Here is a 25,056-nt window from a genome sequence, read left to right as displayed (position 1 = left end):
CCCGCTGCATTATGGATGAATTATTAAGACGGGAGTTAGATACCTGTTATTGCAGACTCCAGAGATGCACTGCAGGTATTTTTCCGTCTGTGGCGCGCAGGTGGTGGAATGGAGAGTGCGAGGGCATCCAGACAGGTTTGCTATCCGCTTCACTGCCTTCACGGAAAGGAGCTCTTGAAAAGGAGTTAATGTGTTTACCAATGCAACTCAAACACTGAAGGGTAAACAGTCCGCCGAGGTTCCCGTAGATGCGACACTATTGATTAAATCTGGCATTTAAAGCTCTTCCGAGATGATGCTTCTGCATTATTCCACACTTACAGAGCTGAATCTCTAGTACATGTTGCGCAAAATAACACACTAATACCCCGCAGCGGCCACATGAAGTGTTTAGACACTTAAAAAATGTCATTGCATTAGATCAAGTGTCATCGGTGCTCAGGAGCTTTTATTAAATGGATAGTTCATGTAAAAATGAAAATTTGCTGTTCATTTACTCAACTTCAGGTCAGATGTAGCTTATTTTTTTCTCAGTCGAACAGTAAAAAAGTTTTTAGTTCAAACTGTGGTCCTTGGTGATTCATAAAATGCAAAACAGCAGCTTGCAGCACTTTGAGAGTCAAATCAAGCATATTAGGCAACACTGCACAAATACCCGTGACTTCTGATGAAATACTGAGGTCTTATGAAGCAAAACGATCAGTCTGTGCAAGAAACTGAACATTAGTTACAACATTATTACCTGTAATCCAGAGCGACACGCAAATGGTGCAGTTTGTTAACAAATCATTCTTTTGAACCGATTCTTTTAGTGAATCAGTTCACCAAATATGACTGAAGCGTCTGAAACATTTTGCAGCTCGAGCAGCACAGATCTACAAGTTACTCAAAACTCTCTCTGGATGCCTGACAGTCACTCAGACTCAAAATGAGCCAAAATACTGACATATATCTGATCCTGTGATGAATAATTCATTCAGTTCCTCCAACAGTCACTGAACTGAGCAAACAGATCAGCTCGGACCGAAGACTGATGAGCCGCTGATATGAGCATATGAGATACTTGAATAGAGGGGAGAAATAAAGGTTTTCATGGTTTCTCATTGTTTATGTAAAAAGATGCTTTAGACATGTAAATCATCCACATTTCACATCATTATTGGGTGCTTTTGGTTTTAATAATAAAATTGCGTATACGTTGCATCATTGCTTGATTATGTTAACCCTAACCCTAACCCTAAAGAGACACAAGAAAATTAATTTATTGTTATTTTCCATCTTATTGGGTCTCAAATAATACAATTCCATGATTATTATAATTGTTTTTTTAAACTTGACTCGTATTTTTGATTTTAATGTTTGTATTCCACAGGATACATCACCCCTTTGGGGGTATAAATTCACTGAAAACAGAACACTTGTTTATCAATGCTTGTTATAGGGTGTAATTCCTGAACGCTTTGGAATACAAACTAAAGGTTGGTCTGTTTTTTAATAAGACACAGCAGATTATTGCTGAAATGAAAGCATTAAAAAAAGAAAGTAGGCTAGCATACTAATTTTTATTTTATTTTATTTTATTTTATATAAAACAAATACTTTATAAAATATGTTGCACTTTAAATTGCTATAAAATCAAAGCCATATGTATAACTAAGTTATGTTCCAAATTTGAAGTTGATATCACAAAAATTGTGGTTCCTGTGAGATTTTGTTTGGGCACAATACCAAAAATAACCACTGGGTGTCAACCAAACCCTATTGAATTTTTTTTATTCAGTTTTCTGTCACAAATCAGTCATTTATTTACTGTCTATATATTATTTATATAAACAGTAAACAGTTTTGGAACCTTGACTGTCAGACCTTTCCAATTATATGTTTTATCAAGATTACAAAAAGATTTGATATTCTAAAACACAAGCCACAATATCTCAAAGTCTATATGTATAGTTTTATACCTTGATTTATACCCCTAAAAGGACAACGTATCCTCAGAGATACAAACATTTAGAGACTGTAGAGTGTAAAAAATGTAAGCATTTAATTCATAACATTTCAATGTAAACCGAATAAGCTAATGCTGAACAACAGCTTTTTAAACAGGTAAGTCTCCTCCAACATGTGTACATATGAGAACTAGATCAACTTTTATAGGAGGGTGAGTAGATTTCCCAAGACAGGCGGCCATGCAGTTTTAAATGCTGCCCGTGAGCTAAACAAAGAATGTATGAATAAAAGTCAAAATATCAAAATATTCAAAACAAACACCCTTTCTACATGAAACCAAGAAATGACACCTTCACTTTCACTGCTTCTCCTCACAGCTTCTCAAATGTTTGTACCCCCAGGATACGCAGCCCCTTTTAGGGTTAAATGAACTAGTAAATTGAATCAGTTCATAGAAATAAACTGTCTGAAATGTTGAGTTTGTGGGTTTGAGTAAGATTTTTATGTTTGTCTTTTTGTCTTGGTTTCTGGTTATAATGTAGTAAATAATGTTCAGTTTCTTGCACAGACCAATCGTTTCTCTTCATAAGACCTCAATATATTGTCAGGAGCCACAGGTATTAATCATGCAGCCGCTGGCTTGCATTATATGAATCAGCAAGAACCATTGTTTCAGCCAAAAATCTTCTTTACTGTTCCACTCTAGAAACAAAGTCACGTCCATCTTGTATGGCCTAAAGCTGAGAAAACTAAGAGCAAATCTAAATTTTTGGGTGAACTGTCCCTTTAACTTCACTGTGATAATCTGATGCAATAACATTCAGACATTTACCTTTGGGGAGAGCCTCACCTGACACACCCAGTGATCTTTTATGTCTCCTGCTCGTCTTCTCCTTCAAAAGCCCTAAATACAGGTGAAAGATCTCTGCTGATTGCTGATTTGGAGATGTAATGTGTTTCTGATGCCGGCTGTCTGGAGAGCATGTACATGTGTAAAGGCTGAGGATCAAACCTGCAACTCAGAGAAAAAGAGGGAAATACTGTCCCTACTGTCTTTATTAGGAGATAAAATGATTATAAATTATAAAATATATAGATATATATATATATATATATATATATATATATATATATATATATATATTATAGACTGTTTTTTTTATATATATATATATATTATAGACTGTTTTTTTTACCCTTGTGGATTTTGGAACAACTAGTTTTCCAGATAAAATCAATTGTGAAGATTAAAAATAAAATATGAAACCAATAATAAAAGTTCCAAGAGTTACTACAATAAAATCTAATTGGTTAAAATATAAAAAGTATTGATAATATTAATATTAACATTAATAATAATTATAATTATTACTATTTTTAATTAATATTATTATCAATAAATAATAGTTAATATTATATATGAATATTAATATTTTATATTTATAATAAAATAATACTAATTCTACTACTACTACTACTACTACTAATTATTATTATTATTATCTTCATCATCATCATCATTATTACATACATATATCAGTTTATACATAATAACAAGTAATATAATAATTATTAATATAATAAATGTAATAATAATTATTATTTTTAATAGTAAATGAATATGTATTTACATACACATATATCATTAGTATATATGTACACATTAATTGTTATAATTATTATTAATAGTATAATAATAATTAAAATAATAATAATTATCAATATTAAAATATATATATATATATTTAGTTTATTTGTATTTAAAATAATAATAATTATCAATATTATATATATATATATATATTATTACATATACATTACTACTACTACTGTATATAACACGTGTTTGTTATTATACTGCTGTAGCTTCCAATTTATAAAAGCAATAAGCGACTTAAGGCTTTGACGTCAAGAAAAATCCTTCCAGAAATTTACATTATCATTGCAAAAGAAAAAAGTGTCAGTGTTGAAAATTTAATTAAACTGCTCATGTCCTTCAGTGATGTGATATGAAATGTAAAATATTCAGATTCACCCAGGTTTTACATTAATATAGTGTCCCTAGGGTGGGCTTATGAATACAGACTATAATTTGACGTCTTGCCATTCGAGCCTAGTTAAAAAACATGGGGTTTGCGAGAAATGTCCCCATTTCACCCCTGATTATGCGGCATCAAAGCCAGCGTGATCTTCCTGTGGGGCCGACAGCAAAAACAAACCACAGCCCAAACTCTGGACCACGAATGACGACATTCCCACTGGGAAACTTCTGTCGTTACATAACATGCATCCTAAAACAAACCAACAACCCATCTACTCTTAACATGAAGACAGCAGCTTAACAATGCCTTCCTGCTCACCATCTGACCTTCCTATTACATGCCAAGACCTGCAATATATCGCAAAATATCCCTAGGGCCTCCACAGGAGATGTCATTACAGAAATTTGGCACCGGATGTCAGGTACCAGATGTGTTTAGAACACTGGGTCTGGAAACGTTCAAACTAAATGTCAGCAGGTACAAAATATCCTGTGATGAATCCGTCACCAGCTGGCTGTACGAACCAGTCGCCGTGTTGAGTTCTGGTAATTGCTGCCCAATCCCACTCGGAGGTCTTTGCTTAGTTGGTACAAGGTGTAGCAATTAACCACAAAAGAACATCTTACTTCGTCTAGACCCATGTTTTGGGGGAAACACATCACAAGTAATGGAAGTAATCAGATTACTTTTATCAAGTAACTAGTAAAGTAATGCATTACTTTTTACTTTACTCAGAGTTATTGAGTTAGTAAACATAATGTTACTGTAGTTGTAGACTAAGGGCCAGTTTTACTAACAGCTTGCGCCAGCGCAAACAGTCTTTTGGCGTTAAAATTGCACTGTCAGGTTTTAGTAAAGATGCAAAGTGACAAATTAACGCTGAAAGGCGTAGACACAGTTATTTGTGCACCCGACCTTATTGAATATGCATTTGTAGGAGTTTCACTTTCAGTCGGAAAAGTTATGGAAGGAGAGATTTCAAATGAATCACGCAACGCGTTTTACTAACATCTGCGCTCGTCAAATTACTGGCATTTGCGCCATTATTAAGAAATAATTTGCTTCGGGAAATAAAAGATGACTTGGACCCCCAACTAGGAGTCACGCAATACCAGCTCTATCAAAACTTCTAGCAAACCTTAATTTTTTGGTCTCCGGTTCTTTTCAACATACTGTGGCTTTTTTATTTCTTTATTCTTTATTTGTGACTATTCTAATTTGCGCTGCACTTGGTATATTGTGTTGGTCGATATGTAAATGAGATGTTGCCATCGGCGCTGTTTTGGAATTGCATTCTAATGCTAATTTGCTATGTTTAGTAAAACTGGGCATAAATGTCAATGTGCATTTACTCATCTCACTTGGAACAAAAACAGATTCAGTACTTCTCAAAAGGAGTAAAAACTATGGAATGCAAACTCAGAATATGATGCAAACCTGTTTTTATGTATTTAATTGCATTTTTTTATCCAGTCTTTGCTGCTGACTTTCGATGATCCAATTCAATCATACTAATGAGTAAAAATGACTTTAGATAAACATAACATTCAAGTTTCTTTTTCTTTTTTTTTAGTGATTGAGAAGAAAGTGTTGAACTTTCTTCTCTTGTGTCCTATTCATCATGCAATCCATGAAAGGTTTGGTTGAGCTTTCTGAACTTGCATTTCATTCAGCCTGAGGCTTATGCATTTCATGTTTGGTGTGAAAGTGCTTTTACATTTGACATATATATATATATATGTTTGGTGTGGAAGTGCTTTTACATTTGACATATATATATACTATATATATATCTATATATCATATACAGTATATGTATTTATAATGAAAGATGAGTAGAAGTCCAAATGAAAGGTGATTTAATGTATTACTTTAGTTATGTAGTGAATTAATTTCCATAATTAGTTACTTTTTAGAGCATAACACAATATTTAATCCATTACTTTTGAAAGCAACTTTGGTCAACAACATTGGTCTACAAGTCTCAGTATTACAAGCTGAAATGCATGTGAAAGATGCCATATACAGTACACTGAGATGAATCAGATGAATCTGTGCTCAGACTGCAGAGCATCATGACAGAGGTTAAATGCATCAGAATGCCAGCCATGTCCTCACTGACCTGGAATGAAAGAGAAATGCTTTTAATTGACTAAAAATACCGTAAGTGCAAAAAAGGTCAAGCATCAGAAAAATGAACTCTGAGCTTAGACTATGATTTGTGATAAACTATGATTTATAATTACTGTATGTATTTAACAACCGTGATTTCAGAGAAGAAATCTCTCATATCTCATCCTAAAAGCAAATGGAACTGAAAAGAATTTGAGAAATAGTCAAAAGTATAACATTTCAGTAATATTCTGCACTTCTAATCTGCCATTGTATGTTATTTGCATTTTGTATTTTTAAACACCGATTAAATTTAGCTTAACAAATATTACCATCTACATTTACAATTGTAAATCACAGATATAATATTGTTACTTGTGTAATGGTTGGATAACATTAATTTGGCTTATATAATTATATTTATGCATTATCTGTTGATTTCGGTAGAAAAATGCAGAAAATTCTTGACAGCTAATAAATGTAATATAAAACAAATATTAAATAAAATAATAATACATAACTTATAAACATGCAAACACTATCATTCAACAGTTTGGGTTGAGAAAGGTTCTATTTAATTAATATTTTTATTCATCAAGGACACATTAAATTGTTCAAAAGTGACAGTAAAGAGTTTTTTATAAAGGTTTCTGTTTCAAATAAATGCTTTATATTCATTAAACAATCCTGAAAATTAAACTGCATCGCTGTTTCCACAAAAATATGAAGCAGCACGACTATAATAATCAGAAATGTTTCTTGAGCAGCATATTAGAATGATTTCTAATCTAAGGATCATGTGACACTGAAGACTGGAGTAATGATGCTGAAAATTCAGCTTTGTATCACAGGAATAAAATATAATTTACAATAGATTCACATAGAAGATGCTTATTTTAAACTGTAAAAATATTTCACAATATTGCTGCTATATTTCATACCTATAGTCTCGGTGGTGTTGTGTCATGAGGCATTTGTCTGTATTTTTGCAGTCGGCTGTGTTCACTCTCCCTTGTGTTCTAGTCTCTGCTGGGTTTTGCTCACTGACTGTGAACAGCTAAACTCTGCTGATTCCACCAAAACCCTTGATTTTTCAAGGCTGCAGCTTCACGAAGCGTGGCGTTTGAGTGGCCCTCTTTAAACACAACACAAGCTCGTGTCAAGCATCTGTCGGGCCTCTGAAATCATGATTATCTGCTCGTAGTAGATTTCAAACATGACACAACCTTATTGGAATAGTTCACCTAACACAGACCCATTGTGTTACTAACTACATTTAAATTTTTGCTTGGAATATTTCTATAAACCACACCCTTTTATTTCTTGAAATCATCTCATTTTCAGGGAAAGGTCTGTCTGTGAAGTCTTAAACACAACTCAATTCACTCAAGTAATTAATTTAGATGTCTGCGGTAGATGAGGAATGACCTGATGCTTGTGGCATAACTCATCTGAATAGTCAGATCTTTGGCTGGACAATGATCCATAATTAAAGTAAATCAAGTCATTAATCTACATTAATAACAAAGCATTTTAAGGCTTCATTGGGATTAATTGAACTTGATCTGATGTCTTTGCACAATTAATCATCTAAAAGCATGTAAAGAGAGTTTCAATCATTCATTTATAAGAGTTCATGTCACGAATGCCCTATAACAATATCATAAATATAAAACACTGTGACTAGATTACATTTACATTACATTGTCTGAGGAAAGTGCTGCAACACTCACCTGTGTTGCCATCAGTTGCTACGGTGTTTTGAGTGGTTGCTGGGTGGTTTTTCAACTGATTTCATATAAAACACACAAACTATTTCAAATGAAGTGCATTAAGCTACAAACTCGATCGTAATGCACAGTTTTTCCATGTAACATGTATGGAAAAAGGTGCAGCTCATCATATTAATGGAGTTTTTCAATAGTTAGCAGAAAACCAGTTACCTCACCATGTTCGTAGATTTGTGTTGGATGAATGGAAATTTAGATATTTTACTTTTTTTCACTTATTTCAGTTAATATCATGAAACTAGCGAGCTAAGCCATTAAGTAGTATACTGACAGTGTCGTGTAAACATAAGGAACGAAAAGTGGAGGACCAGACAAGCTGATTCAATTGAGTCATTCATGTGGTGTTTGTTCACCAAGAGCAAGTGTTTTTGCTGTTTAGATTACAAGAATGCTGTGTTAGTTCTGAAATAAAACTTTTTTAATTTTGTTATAGTTGTTCCAGTGCCATGTTTCAGTAAACCTCTAAACAACACACCATGACTGCCTCAGGACAGTACAATTTACGCTGGACCTTCTCAGGGGTTTGTTTCCAAAAAGCAACTATGGTTGCAAGTTCCGTCATTACCAATAGATTTCAATGGAACTAACTACCATAGGTAGCTAACAGTGCTTTTGGGAAACGCACCCCAGATTGATTCAAACTCATGACTTTGATCATTCAGTTCAAGCGATTCACTAGCAAAACCAGATCAAAAGAGCCATTCATTTTCTAATTTCGACATCACTTGTAATGATTTTAAAAAGCACGTAGACTATAGTGATGGCTCAAACTGAGCTTTTCGAAACTCTGAATCAGTTAAACCAGTGTGTCACAATTTTTTATTTTTTTTTTTTAGGAGCTCTGATTTTGGATTTTTTTTTTTTTGGTTAATTTGTTTGATTCAGATCGGGACTTCAAAATGTGTATCATGAATCATTTGATTTAGATTGGAACTTTATTGAAGCGGTTTCACGAATCATCTGCGTTCCGAGTTCTGATCTGAACTGAAGGTATGCGAATCATTATTCAGTTCGGAACTTCTGAGCCCAGATCGTGAATCATTTGATTTAGATCAGAACTCCGGAGGGGGTTCGTGAATCTTTTGATTGAAAACAGGGCGTCGAAGCGGGTTCGCAAATCTTTTTTTTCTGGATTTCTTTTTTAAACAGTAGCCTAGAAAACATCAAACCATTAACATCAGTACAGTTAAACAAAATAAAAAAAAAAAAAAAAAAAAAGAAATTATACACAAATTAATAATTAACCATTTTTGCTATAGCTAGTAAAAGTGTAGTAACCAAGGTTAATATTATTTATTTATTTATTTATTATTTTTGTATAACCACAGTTTTACTACAAATACCATGGTTAGCCATGGTTAATTTGAGGTTGTCATGGTTTAACTATAGTAAACCGTGTTTTTTTTTTTTTTTCAATGTGTTACCACAGGTTATATATATATATATATATATATATATTATATATATATATATATATTATATATTATATATATTATATATATATATATTTACATCTTAAGAGAACACATTGGATGAATATAGAGATGCAGTTTTCGCTTCTTTAGGATGAACAGACCTGTGGATAGTCTCCATACACTCATCTAGATTAACTCTGAATAAAGAAAAGAGAGGTTTAGAGGCCAGATTTGTGTTTATGTGTGTGAAATTTAGCAGGCAAAACAAATTATTTGTTATATTTTCCAATATTCTCTTTCGAGTAGTCAAACAATCCAAAGAAAACGTCTTTAAAACAGAAAGAAAAGTCACTTACAAAATGAAATCAGATGAACATTAAAAAATCTGACATTGCCAAACAAGTGAATGAATCTTCCTCAGAAGAGACAAAAACAGCAATGCACTTCGGTGTCTGACTTATAATTATGCCCATAAGCTTTTTGTGAAATTTGAGTAACTAATTAATCTGTTGTCTGATCTCTTCATATTTAAGGAGAGAACTGAAGCACAGTTTCCAAAGTCGGACATTACTTTTTATCATTTTCAAAGATGTAAAATTTAGTAGAGATGCTCTGATGTGCACTAATAATATCATCCATTACTAAACTGTCCCTAGCAATAATTTTGATCAGATAAATTGGGGAAGCTCCGATCACACGGATTCCTATTGAAATGACTCAATGTGACCGCTTCTTGAGAGAAACTTCAACACTATGTTTGCCTTAGTAAACAGTACTAATCAGTGACCTTAATGATGTGCTAATATTGCCATCTCACAGGTCTGATGGTCCTGCACTTCAGAATGACACTGTGAGGGACTGGCATCGATGATACTTGACAGAAACAAAGTGAGGGACTGGCATCGATGATACTTGACAGAAACAAAAGCACCCGCTCATGTGATGCAAGGCCGCGGCTCCTGAAGCTCTTCACAGAGATTCAAGAGCCCTGGATGCATGGAGCAGTAATCAAACAATGAGGTGTTTCTCAATCAATGAATTTCTGTTTAAATGTTTCTTCCTCCGTCTGGAGTTTAATTCAGCACTGATCCGCCTCTCAGAAGCCCAGCAGATCGCAGAGACGCTGCGTTAGTATTCACTCGAGTCCAGCGCTTCACATGGGCCTGGATGTCACAATCTGAGTGCATTGCATAACAATTTTTAAGACGCTTTGCTGATTTTTGAGGTTTTGATTTCTGAGGCATCATCATTCGTTTATAGACACTTGCTTTATAATTTGCATCTAATTGATGTCACATTCTGATTTGATTGCTAATTTTTTTAATTTTCTTTGGAAACTTTTTTGTGATACTGTGTTGTTTTATTAATAGTATTAATAAGAATAGTTTGATGATTTAATTTTTTTATTCACAGATTTTAAACTGCAAATTAAATTAAGACGACGATCAATAATTCATCACAGTGTGTTTTCTGGTATAATTGTAATTATGCCTTATGTACTGTGAAGATTGATTGCATGTGTAAAAATAATAATAGTCATTTTGAAATTAGCCTGTTATTTTGCCTTCAGATTATGTTACTCTGTTTGCGATCAATATGACCCTGGCAAAAAACACACACTGTGAAAAATAAATAAATTAATAAATTAGGTAACTGAGGGACTATATAACATTTGGAATATAAAAAAAAAAACAGATTTATTTTACAATTTAGGGTACATTTATATTATCTTCTCTTTAAATTATTTTTACAGACAAACAAAATAAATAAATAATTCGGGGACTACATAAAATTCACACACACACACACACACACACACACACACACACACACACACACACCACACACACAACACACACACACAACCCACACACATTTGTTTTTTTGTGAATTGGGGGGTCAATTCTATAGGGCGTAATGGTTTTTATACTTCTCACAAAAAACCTGTATGTGCTATTGCCCGAACACACAACCCGACACCTAAACCCTACCCCTTACAGGAAACTGTGTGCATTTTTACTTTATCAAAAAAAAAAAAAAAAACTCATTCTGCTCTGGTTTTAAGGCGTTTTGAAAATGGGGACAGGGTTATGTCCTATAAGTCACCCTTCCTTGGTAAAATACCTGTGTAATACCCATGATAGATCCAAAGTTGTTGTCTGATATGTCACAAAAGACCGGCAACACACACAACACACACACACACACACACACCACACACCACACAACAACACACACAACACACACACACACACACACACAAACACACACACACACATATGTATATATATAGTGCTGTCAAACCATTAATCGCGATTAATCGCATCCACAAAAGTTTTTGTTTACATAATATTTATGGGTGTATTGTGTATATTTATTATGTATATATAAATACACACATACAGTATATATTTTTAAAATATTTAAAACCATATACATAACCATTAATTTTATATATAAATATAGCATATTTTCAGAAAATAGTATACATGTATTGTGTATTTATATATATACGCTAATACATATTTATCTCTCAAGTAAATATATACATGCATGTACTTTGTATATTTATATATATAACATACATACATAACAAATATACAAGGTACACACATTATATTATAAACATGTAACTTTTATTTTGAATGCAATTAATTGAAATTAATCTTTTGACAGCACAAATATATGTAATGGTGTTACTCTTTGAGATTGATTTGACCCTGGCAAAAACAAAACAAAACAAAACAAAAACAAAACAAAAATAAAATGAAACATGAAATGAAATGGAAATGAAATAAAAATGAAACTGTGAAATGAAATAAAATCCCTTAAAAATAAACATAAAATAAAATAAAATAAAATAAAATAAAATAAAATAAAATAAAATAAAATAAAATAAAATAAAAATATGTATTTGGTAGACTATTTAAAATTAGTAGTTTAATATATAAATTTTTACATGTAGATATTTTCTCTTGCATCTGAACCCACACAAGAATCACAGCGTATTCCGTCAGCAGTGAACTAATCATTCCTTTATTTGGAAAAGAACTGGAATAACATCAAACTAAATAGAAGAGTAGATCAGGGACCTTGATTTTTAGAAAATGTCAGTTTTCGAGGACCGTAGCTGGCAAGACTGTTTATTTACTGTTAATGAAACCACTACTTCATAATAACACGTATCAAATCAGTGTAACATAGGTAGCACTTTCATTCAAATGGAGAAAACCATCAGAACTGACTTTAAAAATCCTATATATGACTTGCTGTTATTACTCTTTGTGCTAAATGAAGAGGTTTGAGGCGATGAATAGAAAACAAAAGGGCAAAACAACACAAATATTCATCTAGTTTGGTAGATTTTACAGCTGGAAGTCTCAGTTTCACCCGTTTTGCCCTGAAAATTGTCAAATGCTGTTCATGCATCAACTCATAATGCCGTATGTCAACATCTGTTTTGCTACATAATCAGTTTAAGCATATGATTGATCATGTTAGTAGGTAGGAAAGAAATCATAACTCAAAGCATGTCAAAATATCGTCTACTCAAAGTGCTCCTTAAACGTCGCTCTAAATTTAGAAGATTCGCATAAAAAATAACAAGAACTAGATATATTGTGCATAAAATCAGAGAACCAGATGAGATTGTACATGTTGGTCACACACGGATGTTTCTAGCTGCTGCACATGTACTTCTGAGTGAGACTTTGATTGTTGACAAAGACGGGATCCACCGTGGCCACTTTAGCAGCGATGAACGAGTGAATGCAGTGAAGCACAGCCGTCAGATTAGCAAACTCCAGCCCTGGAAGAAAAGAAATAACCAGAAAGATGTTTCTCACTACGGGCTCTAAATGGATCTAAACGGATTCTGATCAAGTAAACATCAGAATAACTGCAGTCATATTTCCAGATGAACACTTGAAGCATCTCAGCTTTACTTGATTCTCCATCAATCATGTTTTAGAGTCTCAAATCTGATCATCAGGATCTTTTGAGGAGACACGAGCTTGTTTCAAGGAGAAGCTTTACTTTCACTGTTCCTCAGCTGAGGAATGATCTTCACAAGCCTCCAGAACATCTCACATCTTCTGAGGAGACTTTATTTCTTCATCTCTCAATCACTTGCATTATATGTTTGGATCATTTCCATCTCATCTTACTGAGACACATACATTGGAGATATAGAGTGACCACTGATATTTAGATCATTTCCATAAAAGTAGCCGCTATACTGTTGGAAAGATCTCATTGATTTGTAACTTTTCTTCAAATAAATATCAGCATCTGCATCAAACTACATATTTTTGGTCACTTTGAGTTTCTGAATAAATTGAGCTGTTTTTTTTTTTGCTTCATATTCTCACTATATCAGACTATACGATTTCATAAAAGCCTGATGGATCAAAAAAAAAAAATATATATATATAAAAAAAAGAAAAAAAAAAAGAGATAATATATATATTATTTTATAGTCCAGCTCTTTTTGACTAGTTTTCCAATGAATGATAATCTGCCATTTCTAATATCAGTCAAACTCATATTGTAAACCCCCAAAATATTCTGTTTATACTCATAAATGTTGACTATGACGGTTTGTCATCTCTAATATTCTCCTGTTAAACATGCTACTTCGTTCATGTTCGACATCTTTTATTCGCTGAATTCTGGAACGGTCGCTTCACAAGTCATGTGTGCCTGTCCATACCGATAAGACCCGTCAGCTGGGGAGAATTTGTATTCCATATGGTTTTCTGGTAAAAGCAAGTGAATAATAGATAAATAATAAGGAATATATAAATAAAGTAAGCTGAGCAGACAGCATGCAAAAGCTAATACATGTATCACTAAATGAGATAAGTAGCACAACTGTATTAAAACATCGGTATCTTGTGACTGGCACCACATCATCTAATTGAATGATTTCTGAAATCGCTGTGACACTGACGTACTGAGTATGATATCGGGAAGCGTACAGCTGCGCATCACAAAATAAATTCATTTAATAAATGGAAAACATAGAAACCTTAGCTTAAAATCATAATAATTTGCTTTTTTTACTGCATTTTTGATCAAGAGCCCCCCCCCCTCTTTCAAACCTTTCACACGAACCATAAAGGAGATGTTTTCTTCTCTGTTGAGATCTCTAAGTTACCCACATAACCCTTTTTTGACAAAAATAAAAAAAAAAATTAATTGAGTCAAGTCTCATATATATAAATACATAAATATACACACACACACCAACACACACACCACACACACACACCACAAACCTGTATAGATACTTTGTTATTATAACTGAAGAATGCTGCAAAGTCCTGCTTATGACTAGTTCTTTCTTCTCCTTTGCACAACACCAACTACCATTAAAACAAAAAAGTCCTCTCTTGTGTCTGTCATCAAATCCACCACATATTTGTTTAGAGCAGTTTGGCTTGTTTAAAAACAGTGCTTGATCTGTGCAATTTCTCTCCTGATTCGAGACCGACACTCTTTTCACTGGAGGAAGTGTTGATTACTGGTTGTTAGGACTTATCTATTTGATGAGTGTACATGTTGGGGAACGCTCCCGGGAGGGTTTTAATCGTTTGTCTTCTCCAGATGTATAGACTGATGGACTGGAGTGCTGTGGATTATTGTGATTTTTTTTATCTGCTGTTTGGACTCTCATTCTGAACGGCACCCATTCACTGCAGCGCATCCTATTGATGAGACACTGTGCATGTTGCTACATTTCTACAACCTGATGAGAACAAACAGCATTCTAAGCTTGGATGGCCTGAGGGTGAGTACTTTTCAGTTGTGTCGCTACACATATAACGTTAAATGAGCCCATTACAGCACTTCATTCCATAGACTTTAATAAGCTCTTTCGTTACGGGTAGTTGAGCTGGTTGGGTTAAACAACAGATTTGATCAGGCGCATCACGTCCTGCAGACAATCCGTGTAACACACTTTTCCTTATGTGCAAATCCACTGCATGCATTCGCCCAGACATACATGCCAGACATTTATACGCAAAAATTAAATTGGCCTGTCAAGCTCAGACGCCCGTGTGATCTATTCATGCTGTCTCATGATTGCAGATCCCAACGCTTCTGCTGAATCACAAATCACGTCATAACCATCACCTGCTGAACACTTCATTTCAAAATACCATTTGATTAAGCCTGTAATTAAGTAAACTAGTTCTGATTAAGGTTCAACAGTTTCACAGCGTACATGAAGAACATCCATCTGTTTGCTTTTATAACTTCTGAATGATCAACGGTCATTTGATCGAACCAGGAATGGAATGTTTAGAGTGACACAAACAACCAGAAGTTCATCAGATTCATTGATGAAACACTGAACATAAATAAGAAAAAAAAACTCATATTTGCTGAGACCATGTGTTTTTCCCTCCAGAATGATTGCACTTCCTGGATGATAATGAAGATGATCATGATGATGTCCATCGAGGAACTGTCTTTTTTTTCTTTTTTTTTTTAGCATTGCAAAAACACTAGAAGCAAACATTTGCTTTTAACATTTTGATAAAACTTTAACTGACACAGTTATCAAAAATTCACAAGAAAATGTTGTTTAAGCATTTTGGAGTCTGATTACATTAAGATATTGTAAGTAGAAAATGAGCCAAACAAGCAGTCTATGGATAAAAAACTATGATCACCAATTAAAAAAAAATAGTCACAATTTGAATTAATACAATATAAACAAAAAAACATGAGTGAATTATTAAATAAAACAATAATAATAAAAAAACTGAAACAAAAGGGGAAGACGTTTTCGTTAGACAACTACATCATTTGAATAAAAATAAACATGGATATATGGATAAACAAGCCAACAAGATAAAACAAACACACAATACATAAATAAACGTACTACTTTTTAAAACTGGTATTTGATAGAAAAAAAAGAAAACACAAAAGAAAGAAAGAAAAAAAAAACAAAAAATATATATATATACTATATATATGATGAAAATAAATACATAAACAAATAAATACCAATAATAAACCAAACAAAAAGCTAAAACAACAACAGGAAACAAAACAAATTTGAAGACCTCTTTCCTAAACTGAATATTTGATAATAAATAAATAATAAATAATAGATCACAAAAGGGTGGATGGGTAAATACAATCAAACAAACTTACAATAAACAAACAAAACAAAACAAACAAACACAACAAAACAAAACAACAAAACAACACAACAAAACAACAAACAACAGACACAACAGACAAAACAAAAACCAAACAAAACAAAAACAAAACAAAACAAAACCAACAAAACGGGAAGACCTGCTTAATAAACTGGGCAGTACTCGAGCATGCCTGACCGGACGTGTTTTTCTAATAAAGTTAAATCACTTAGAACGAGCAGGAGATTAATGTGAATACTGACACATTATCCAGGCAGTTTATTCTGAGTTCATTTCTGCTCAAAGCAAATAAACATCGATAGAACTCAGAGCTGCATTTAATTTCCTTACCTTTGAGATGCTGTCGAGCAATAAGGCCCGATCCGAAGGTCGAGTGTGAACCGATCTTCCCCTTTACGCCTGCACATTAGCTCTTCGACTGCAGAGGAAAGAACAACAGCGTGTTGTACACAGAGAGCTCACCGCCCTTGTTTGCTGTAAACGAACTTAAAAAACAACACCACTTCATATTTACAATCGAAACTTCACCCTCCCTGATCTTCGCAGCTTTAAAGACCCAGAACAGGACAGGTACGGCACGGTCGCTTACGGAAACAGCTTACACAGAGAAACTATGACTAACAACTGATTTCTGAAGAAAAATCAATATCCAGTCGAGGGAACCTCCAGCACCATGGTCCTTACCACAGTATACTACCACAGTATTTATGCATGCATCTCTGTCAAATGCTGTTTCATGCATCAACTCATAATGCCGTATGTCACATCTGTTTTGATACATAATCGGTCAAGCATAAGCATATGAAGTTGATAAACAGGTTAGTAGGTAGGAAAGAAATCATAACTCAAAGCATGTCAAAATATCGTCTACTCAAAGTGCTCCTTAAACGTCGCTCTAAATTTAGAAGATTCGTACAAAAATAACAAGAACTAGATATATTGTGCATAAAATCAGAGAACCAGATGAGATTGTACATGTTGGTCACACACGGATGTTTCTAGCTGCTGCACATGTACTTCTGAGTGAGACTTTGATTGTTGACAAAGACGGGATCCACCGTGGCCACTTTAGCAGCGATGAACGAGTGAATGCAGTGAAGCACAGCCGTCAGATTAGCAAACTCCAGCTCCTGGAAGAAAAGAAATAACCAGAAAGATGTTTCTCACTACGGGCTCTAAATGGATCTAAACGGATTCTGATCAAGTAAACATCAGAATAACTGCAGTCAATCTTTCCGATGAACACTTGAAGCATCTCAGTTTTACTTGATTCTCCATCAATCATGTTTTTAGAGTCTCAAATCTGATCATCAGGATCTTTTGAGGATCGTTTGTTTCCAGAAGCTTTACTTTCACTGTTCCTCATCGGAGGAATGATCTTCACAAGCCTCCAGAACATCTCACATCTTCTGAGGAGACTTTATTTCTTCATCTCTCAATCACTGCATTATATGTTTGGATCATTTACATCTCATCTTACTGAGACATATTATTGGAGATATAGAGTGACCACTGATATTTAGATCAGTTTATGTAAGTAGCCGCTATACTGTTGGAAAGATCTCATTGATTTGTCACTTTTTCTTCAAATAAATATCAGCATCTGCATCAAACTGCATATTTTTGGTCACTTTGAGTTTCTGAATAAAATTGAACTGTTTTTTGCTTCATATTCTCACTATATCAGACTATACAAGCCATAAAAGCCTGATGGATCAAATACACTCAACAGAAAAAAAAAAAAAAAAAAAGAAAAAAAAAAAAGATATATATATATATTATTTTATATGTCAGGCTCTTTTGACTATTTTACCAAATGAATGATAAATCTGACATTTCTAATCAGTCAAACTAATATTGTAAACCCCCAAAATATTCTGTTTATACAGCATAAATGTTGACTTGACATTTCATCCTAATATTCTCCTGTAAACATGCTGACCTTCATTTCGATCTGTTTATTCTCTGAATTCTGGAACAGGAGCTTCACTCGTGTCTTGCCGTCATCCGATGAACCCTTCAGCTGGGAGAATTTGTATTTCCAGATGGTTTTCTGTAGAAAAGCAAGTGAATAAATAAATAAATAAATAAATAAATAAATAAAAGTAAGCAGAGCAGACAGGCATGCAAAAGCTAAAAATAAAATGTATCACGAAATGAAATTAAGCAGCACAACTGTTTTAAACATCGGTATTAATGTTTCTTGAGCAGCAAATCATCATATTAGAATGATTTCTGAAGATCATGTGACACTGAAGACTGGAGTAATGATGCTGAAAATACAGCTGCGCATCACAGAAATAAATTTTATTTTTATATATATATATAATATAGAAATCTTTTATTTTATATTATTATTTTTGTTTTTTTTTGTGTTTTTTTTATAAGAGGATATCTTTTTTAAAACATTTCACCAACTAACCATAAAGTAGATGTTTTCTCTGTTGAGATCTCTAAGTTACACCACATAAGCCTTTTTGACAAAAAATAAAATAAAAAAAATTAATTGAAGTCAAGTCTCATATATAAATAAATAAATAAATACACACACACACACACACACACACACACACACCACACACACACACACACACACACACACACACACACACACACACTGTATATATACTGTGTAATGTATAAACTGAAGAATGTTCAAAGTCACTGTCTGTATGAACTGTTCTTTCTTCATCCTTTGCACAACAACAAGCTACAATAAAACAAAAAAGTCCATCTCCTTTTGTCTGTCATCAAAATCCAGCCACATATTTGTTTAGAGCAGTTTTGGCTTGTTTTAAACAGTGCTTGATCTGTGCAGATTTCTCTCCTGATTCAGACCAGACCACTTTTTCACTGGAGGAAGTGTTATTATGGTTTATGGACTTATATTTTAGTTTACATTTGTTTAATCTTTTGTCTTCTCCAGATGTTAACTGATGGACTGGAGTGCGGTGGATTATTGTGATGTTTTTATCAGCTGTTTGGACTCTCATTCTGACGGCACCCATTCACTGCAGAGCATCCATTGATGAGACACTGATGCAGTGCTACATTTCTACAAACCTGATGAAGAAACAAACTCATTCTAATCTTGGATGGCCTGAGGGTGAGTACATTTTCATTTGTGGCTAAACTATAACTTTAAATTAGCCCATTAAGCACTTCAATTCCATGAGGACTTTAATAAAGCTCTTTCGTTACGGGTATTTGAGCTGGTTTGAGTTAAACACACAGATGTGATCAGCGCATCACGACTGAAGACAATCACGTGTAACACACTTTTCACTGATGTGCAAATCACTGCCTGCTATTCGAACCAAGAACAATACATGCCAGATTTAGACGGCACAATTAAATTGGCCTGTCAAGCTCGTAATCAGCCCGTGTGAGTCTATTCATGCTGTCTCATGATTGCAGATCCCAACGCTTCTGCGTGAATCACAAATCACGTCATTAACCAGCACCTGCTGAACACTTCATTTCAAAAATACAATTTGATTAAGCTGTAATTAAGTAAACTAGTTCTATTAAAGGGTTCAACAGTTACAGCGTACATGAAGACATCATCTGTGTGCTTTTAATACTTCTGAAATGATCAAACTGTCATTTGATCGAACAGGATGAATGTTTTAGAGTGACACAAACATACCAGAATTCATCAGATTCATTGATGAAACACTGTAAATAAATAATAAAAAAAAATCATATTTGCTGATGACCATGTGTTTTCCCTCCAGAATGATTTCACTTCCTGGATGATAATGAAGATGATCATGATGATGTCATCGAGGAACTGTCTTTTTTTTCCTTTTTTTTTTTAGCAATTTTCAAAACACTAGAAGCAAACATGTTTCTTTTAAACATTTTGATAAAACTTTAACTGACCAGCATTTATAACAATATTCACAAGAAAATGGTTTGTTTGAAGCATTTGGATTCTGATTACATTAAGATATTTTAATAGAAAATGAAACAAACAAGCAAGTATGGATAAAAAAAACTATTGATCACCAATTAAAAAAAAAATATTCACAATTTGATTAATAAATATAAACAAAAGTAAACATGAGTGAATGAGTAAATAAAACAATAATAATAAAAAAAACTGAAACAAAATGGGAAGAGTTCTTAAACTACATATTTTGAATAAAAAAATAAACATGGATATATGGATAAACAAAGCCAAAAAATAAAACAAACAAACAAATAAATAAATAAAACGGTAATACTTTTTTAATAAACTGGATATTTTGATAGAAAAAAAAAGAAAAAAAAAAAAAAGAAAGAAAGAAAAAAAAAAAAAAAAAAAAATATATATATATATATATATATATATATATATATAATAGATATATATGAAAATAAATAAATAAACAAATAAATAAATAAATAAAACCAAACAAAAATCTAAAACAAAACAAAACATGAAACAAAACAAATTTGAAGACCTCTTAATAAACTGGATATTTGATAAATAAATAAATAAATAAATAAATATAAACAAAAATGGGTGGATGGGTAAATAAAATCAAACAAAACTTAAAATAAAACAAAACAAAACAAAACAAAACAAAACAAAACAAAACAAAACAAAACAAAACAAAACAAAACAAGACAAAACAAGACAAAACAAAAAACAAAACAAAACAAAACAAAACAAAACAAAAAACAAAACAAAACGGTAAGACCTCTTAATAAACTGGCAGTACTGCTAGCAGGCCTGACCTGACAGTGTTTTTCTAATAAGAGTAAATCAGCTTAGGAACGAGCAGGAGAGTAATCAGCTGAAATACTGAGCACATTATAAAGGCAGTTTATTCTGAGTTCAGTTTCTGCTCAAAGCAAATAAACAGCAGAAACCAGAGATGCAGTTTAATTTCCTTACCTTTGAGATGCTGTCGGAGCAGGAGAAGCCCGACTCGAAGTCGAGTGTGAAGCACAGGATCTTCCCTTGACTGCTGCACATGTAGCTCTTCGACTGCAGAGGAAGAACAACAGCGTGATGTACACAGAGAGCTCACAGGCCCATTGTTTGCTGTAAACACTTTAAAACAACAGACCACTTTCATATTTAAATCGAAAACATTCAACACTCCTGATCTCGCATGCTTTATATCCCCAGGAACAGGACAGGTACGGCACGGTCGCCATGGAAACAGCTTACACAGAGAAACTATGACTAACAATCCGATTTCTGAACAAAATCAATATCCAGTCGAGTGAACCTCCAGCACCATGGTCCTTTACCACAGTATACTACCACAGTATTTATGCATGCATCTCTCGACATTATATTTGTATGTATCGTGTGTATGGATTATTTATTTATTTTAACTAATTTCTTAAATAAATAGGAAAAAAACAAAACATGGATTGGTAGATAAAATAAAATAAAATAAAATAAAATAAAATAAAATAAAATAACATTTCTTGATAAACTGACAGCACTGCATAGCAGGAATGAATGAATGAACGAATGAATGAATGAATGAATGAATGAATGAATGAATCAAACAAACAACAAACAAACATGAATGATGGATAACAAATTTAAATAAAATATGAAATAAAATGGGAATATTTCTCAATAAACTGTCTGTACTGCACAGCAGGAATAAGTAGATAATAAAAAAGTAAATAAGTAAACAAACAAACAAACATGGATGGACAGATGGATCAAATAAAATAGGAAGATTTATTAATAGACTGTTGGTACTGTATTGCAAGAATGAATGAATTAAATAAATAAAAACATGCATAAAATAAAATAAAATAAAACAAAACAGGAAGATTTCTTAATAAACTGCCAGTTACTATGATACTATAGTACTACCACAGTATTTATACATTCATCTCTTTACGTCATATTTGTAAATGTGCATGTTTTTAATATTTCTTATTTTTTTACTTTATTATTTTTTATTATTTTTACTTTATTAATTTATCTAAACAGGCATAGCCTGCAGATGCATTTTGAGTGTTTAATGTAAACATTTAATCAACTGGCCACACTTCATTTTAAGGTCACTTCATTTTTATTTGCTGTTTATTAATAGTAAGGCAGTTGTTAGTTTAGTATGGAGTCGGATTAAAGGATCTAAAATATGCTCATTTAGTATAAGGCATTAATATGTGCTTTATAAGTACTAATAAACAGCCAGTATGCTAGTAATATGCATGCTGGTTAATAGTGAGAACTGGTCCTTAACATAAAGTTTCATCAATCAATTAGTTGATCATTATTTATACATTTTTCAATTATTATTATTCAGGTGCCACTGACTGAACAGAAATCTTCAGTGGAGGGAGAAAGAGCATCACAGCAGAAGGGTTTGTGTAATTGTGTCTGTTCATCTGTTTTGTTCACTATAATTAGATTCCTGGAAGTTTGTGTTTCTGGTCAATGTGATTATAGAGACGCATCATTGTATTCACAACACACTGACCCTCACAATCACATTACAGTGGCCTGAGCACAGTCCCTGAAGAGCACCGGACTGAACACTGCGGCAGCTGGAAAGAAGATAAAACTGCTCAAAATCAAATGAAACAAAACTAAATTAAATAAAAGCTTTGGATAAAGTGTCTGCCAAATGCATAAATGAAAATTCAAATTGCAAATGATCTATTAACTGATCAAATGTTTGCATTCAAAACACATCTAAAATAGCCATGCCTATTTTATTAATACATTTAAAATGAAATTTAAAAAGAAAAATAAACATATAAATAAATAAATAAATATATAAATGAATAAAAATAAAAACAGAAAATCCAAAAATAAAAATAAATAATGTAAATGTAATAATCAATGAATTGCTTAAATATTTACACCAAAACAATAACAATAAAAATAAAATAAAAATTCAAAACATCAAAAATTAAATACAAAACTGAAAATACATAAAACCTTACATATGCATGCATGCTCACAACTATTATTAGAATCATAAAATATTTTAAATATTTTTATTTTAAATTAAATTACTGTAAGCAATTTTTGTAATGTTCAAGTTATCCTTAACATTGATTATTGATTATGATTGCAAAACACATTTATGCTGAAACTGACTGACGACAGACAGTTTTATTTACAACAAGAAGTAACAAATTAATACTAATGAATAATAATCCATACCCAAAATTAAAATGCAAAAGCAGTTAAAAGCATGACCGGATCTCAGAAATGCAGCCGTCTGCTTTGCATTTCCAAATCAAATCCTCAAAAGAGGAAACATTTGTAGCTAAATATGCATGAAATGTAACAGTAATATTCACAGTTTTACAGTTAGTGGCTCTTGAATCAATTAGGCACGAGGAGGAGAGCGAGTTTTCGCAAACGCCCGCCGGTGACATTTGGATTCTGCAACATCATCAAGCAATCTGTCGAGCCAGAGAAGAAGCCATTAAAGTTGGTCAACACAGCTCTGACTAATATAGATGGAGCAGGGGAATTACGTCCTGCCAGCATTTCTCTGGGGTCCTTATTATTTTCTGCATTAAACTCCCATACAGCTCACAGACCTAGGGACCAGTCTTACTTTAGAATCACAGACGATAAAATTAGTCTGTTTAGTAAATAGTAAAGAAGGAATAGTTTTTATTTCCATTATTTGCATCAGTTTTTATATTTTCAATTTTAATTTTCGTTGAAGTTTTAGTCATTTTGCTGGTTTTCTCAATTTTAGTAGTTTTTGTTTACATGCACACATGAACAATATTACATACACATTAATATATTTAGTTAAATATATATTTATTTTGTTGTACTGTTTATTAATTAAGCAATAAATAAATAAATAACATTTACTAAAATTTAAACACATTTTAACATTTAGCTGTTTCTGTCATTTTTAGAATTTTTGTTTTGTATGTTAAAATATTTTTTTTTCAGTTTTACTTATTTTAGTACAATTCTAGTATTAAATTAAAAATCAAAATAATAATCAAATGAAAAATAAATACAACATTTAAAAAACCTAAAACATTGAAAATAAAATACTTTTGTTAAAGTTTTAGTAATTTTGTTGTGTTTTTATCATTTTAGTAGCTTTCGTTTTTTTAGTTTTGGTTATTTTAATATCAAGTAAAAATGTTAAAATATAATATAAAATGGAAAATAAAAATTAAACAAGAAATAAAATGTACAATTAAGTAATTTTAGTTATAGTAATTGTTTTGATCCTTTTTAGTAGTTTTGTTTCTTATTTATGTCTATATAGTTTTTATTAATATCTTATTTCAGTAGTAGTGATTTTAGTAAAATTTGAGTATCAAGTTTAAAGCGTATAAAATAAAAAAGAATAATAAAATTAAAAAAAGAAAAGTTTTAGTAATTTTGTTGTGTGTCTTTTTCATTCTTAGTAATTTATATATAGTTTTTATCAATTTAACAGTTTTATTATTTTGGTACGACAAATTAAAGCTAAATTAAAATGAGAAATTTTGCACTGGCCATTAACTGAAAAATATATATATATTTTTTATTTCAGTTAACATTTATTTTTATAGGTTTTTTTTTATACAGGTTTAGTTTACTATAATAACTCTAATTAAATAGGGACTCTAA

General features: G+C 32.4%; 2 protein-coding genes across 3 annotated transcripts in view; one reads left to right on the top strand and one right to left on the bottom strand.

Moving 5' to 3' along the window:
- The window catches only part of LOC109084950 (1-phosphatidylinositol 4,5-bisphosphate phosphodiesterase beta-4-like), a 347,521-nt gene that overhangs the window by 103,145 nt on the left and 219,320 nt on the right, over positions 1-25,056 (top strand).
- The window catches only part of LOC109078138 (gamma-2-syntrophin-like), a 70,350-nt gene continuing 62,605 nt past the window's right edge, over positions 17,312-25,056 (bottom strand). For both annotated transcript variants that reach the window (XM_042743159.1, XM_042743160.1), the window contains exons 15-17: positions 21,373-21,465; positions 18,430-18,540; positions 17,312-17,617 (exon numbers count right to left, since the gene is read on the bottom strand). In XM_042743159.1, coding sequence (XP_042599093.1) covers positions 17,486-17,617; positions 18,430-18,540; positions 21,373-21,465 — 336 coding nt within the window. In that variant the 3' untranslated portion in view covers positions 17,312-17,485. The remainder of the gene's footprint in view (positions 17,618-18,429; positions 18,541-21,372; positions 21,466-25,056) is intronic.

Source organism: Cyprinus carpio, chromosome B17 (assembly GCF_018340385.1).
Source record: "Cyprinus carpio isolate SPL01 chromosome B17, ASM1834038v1, whole genome shotgun sequence".
NCBI classification, from domain to species: Eukaryota; Metazoa; Chordata; class Actinopteri; order Cypriniformes; family Cyprinidae; genus Cyprinus; species Cyprinus carpio.
The sequence above is the reverse complement of the archived record's forward strand: the minus strand, read 5'-3'. Positions and strand labels throughout refer to the sequence as shown.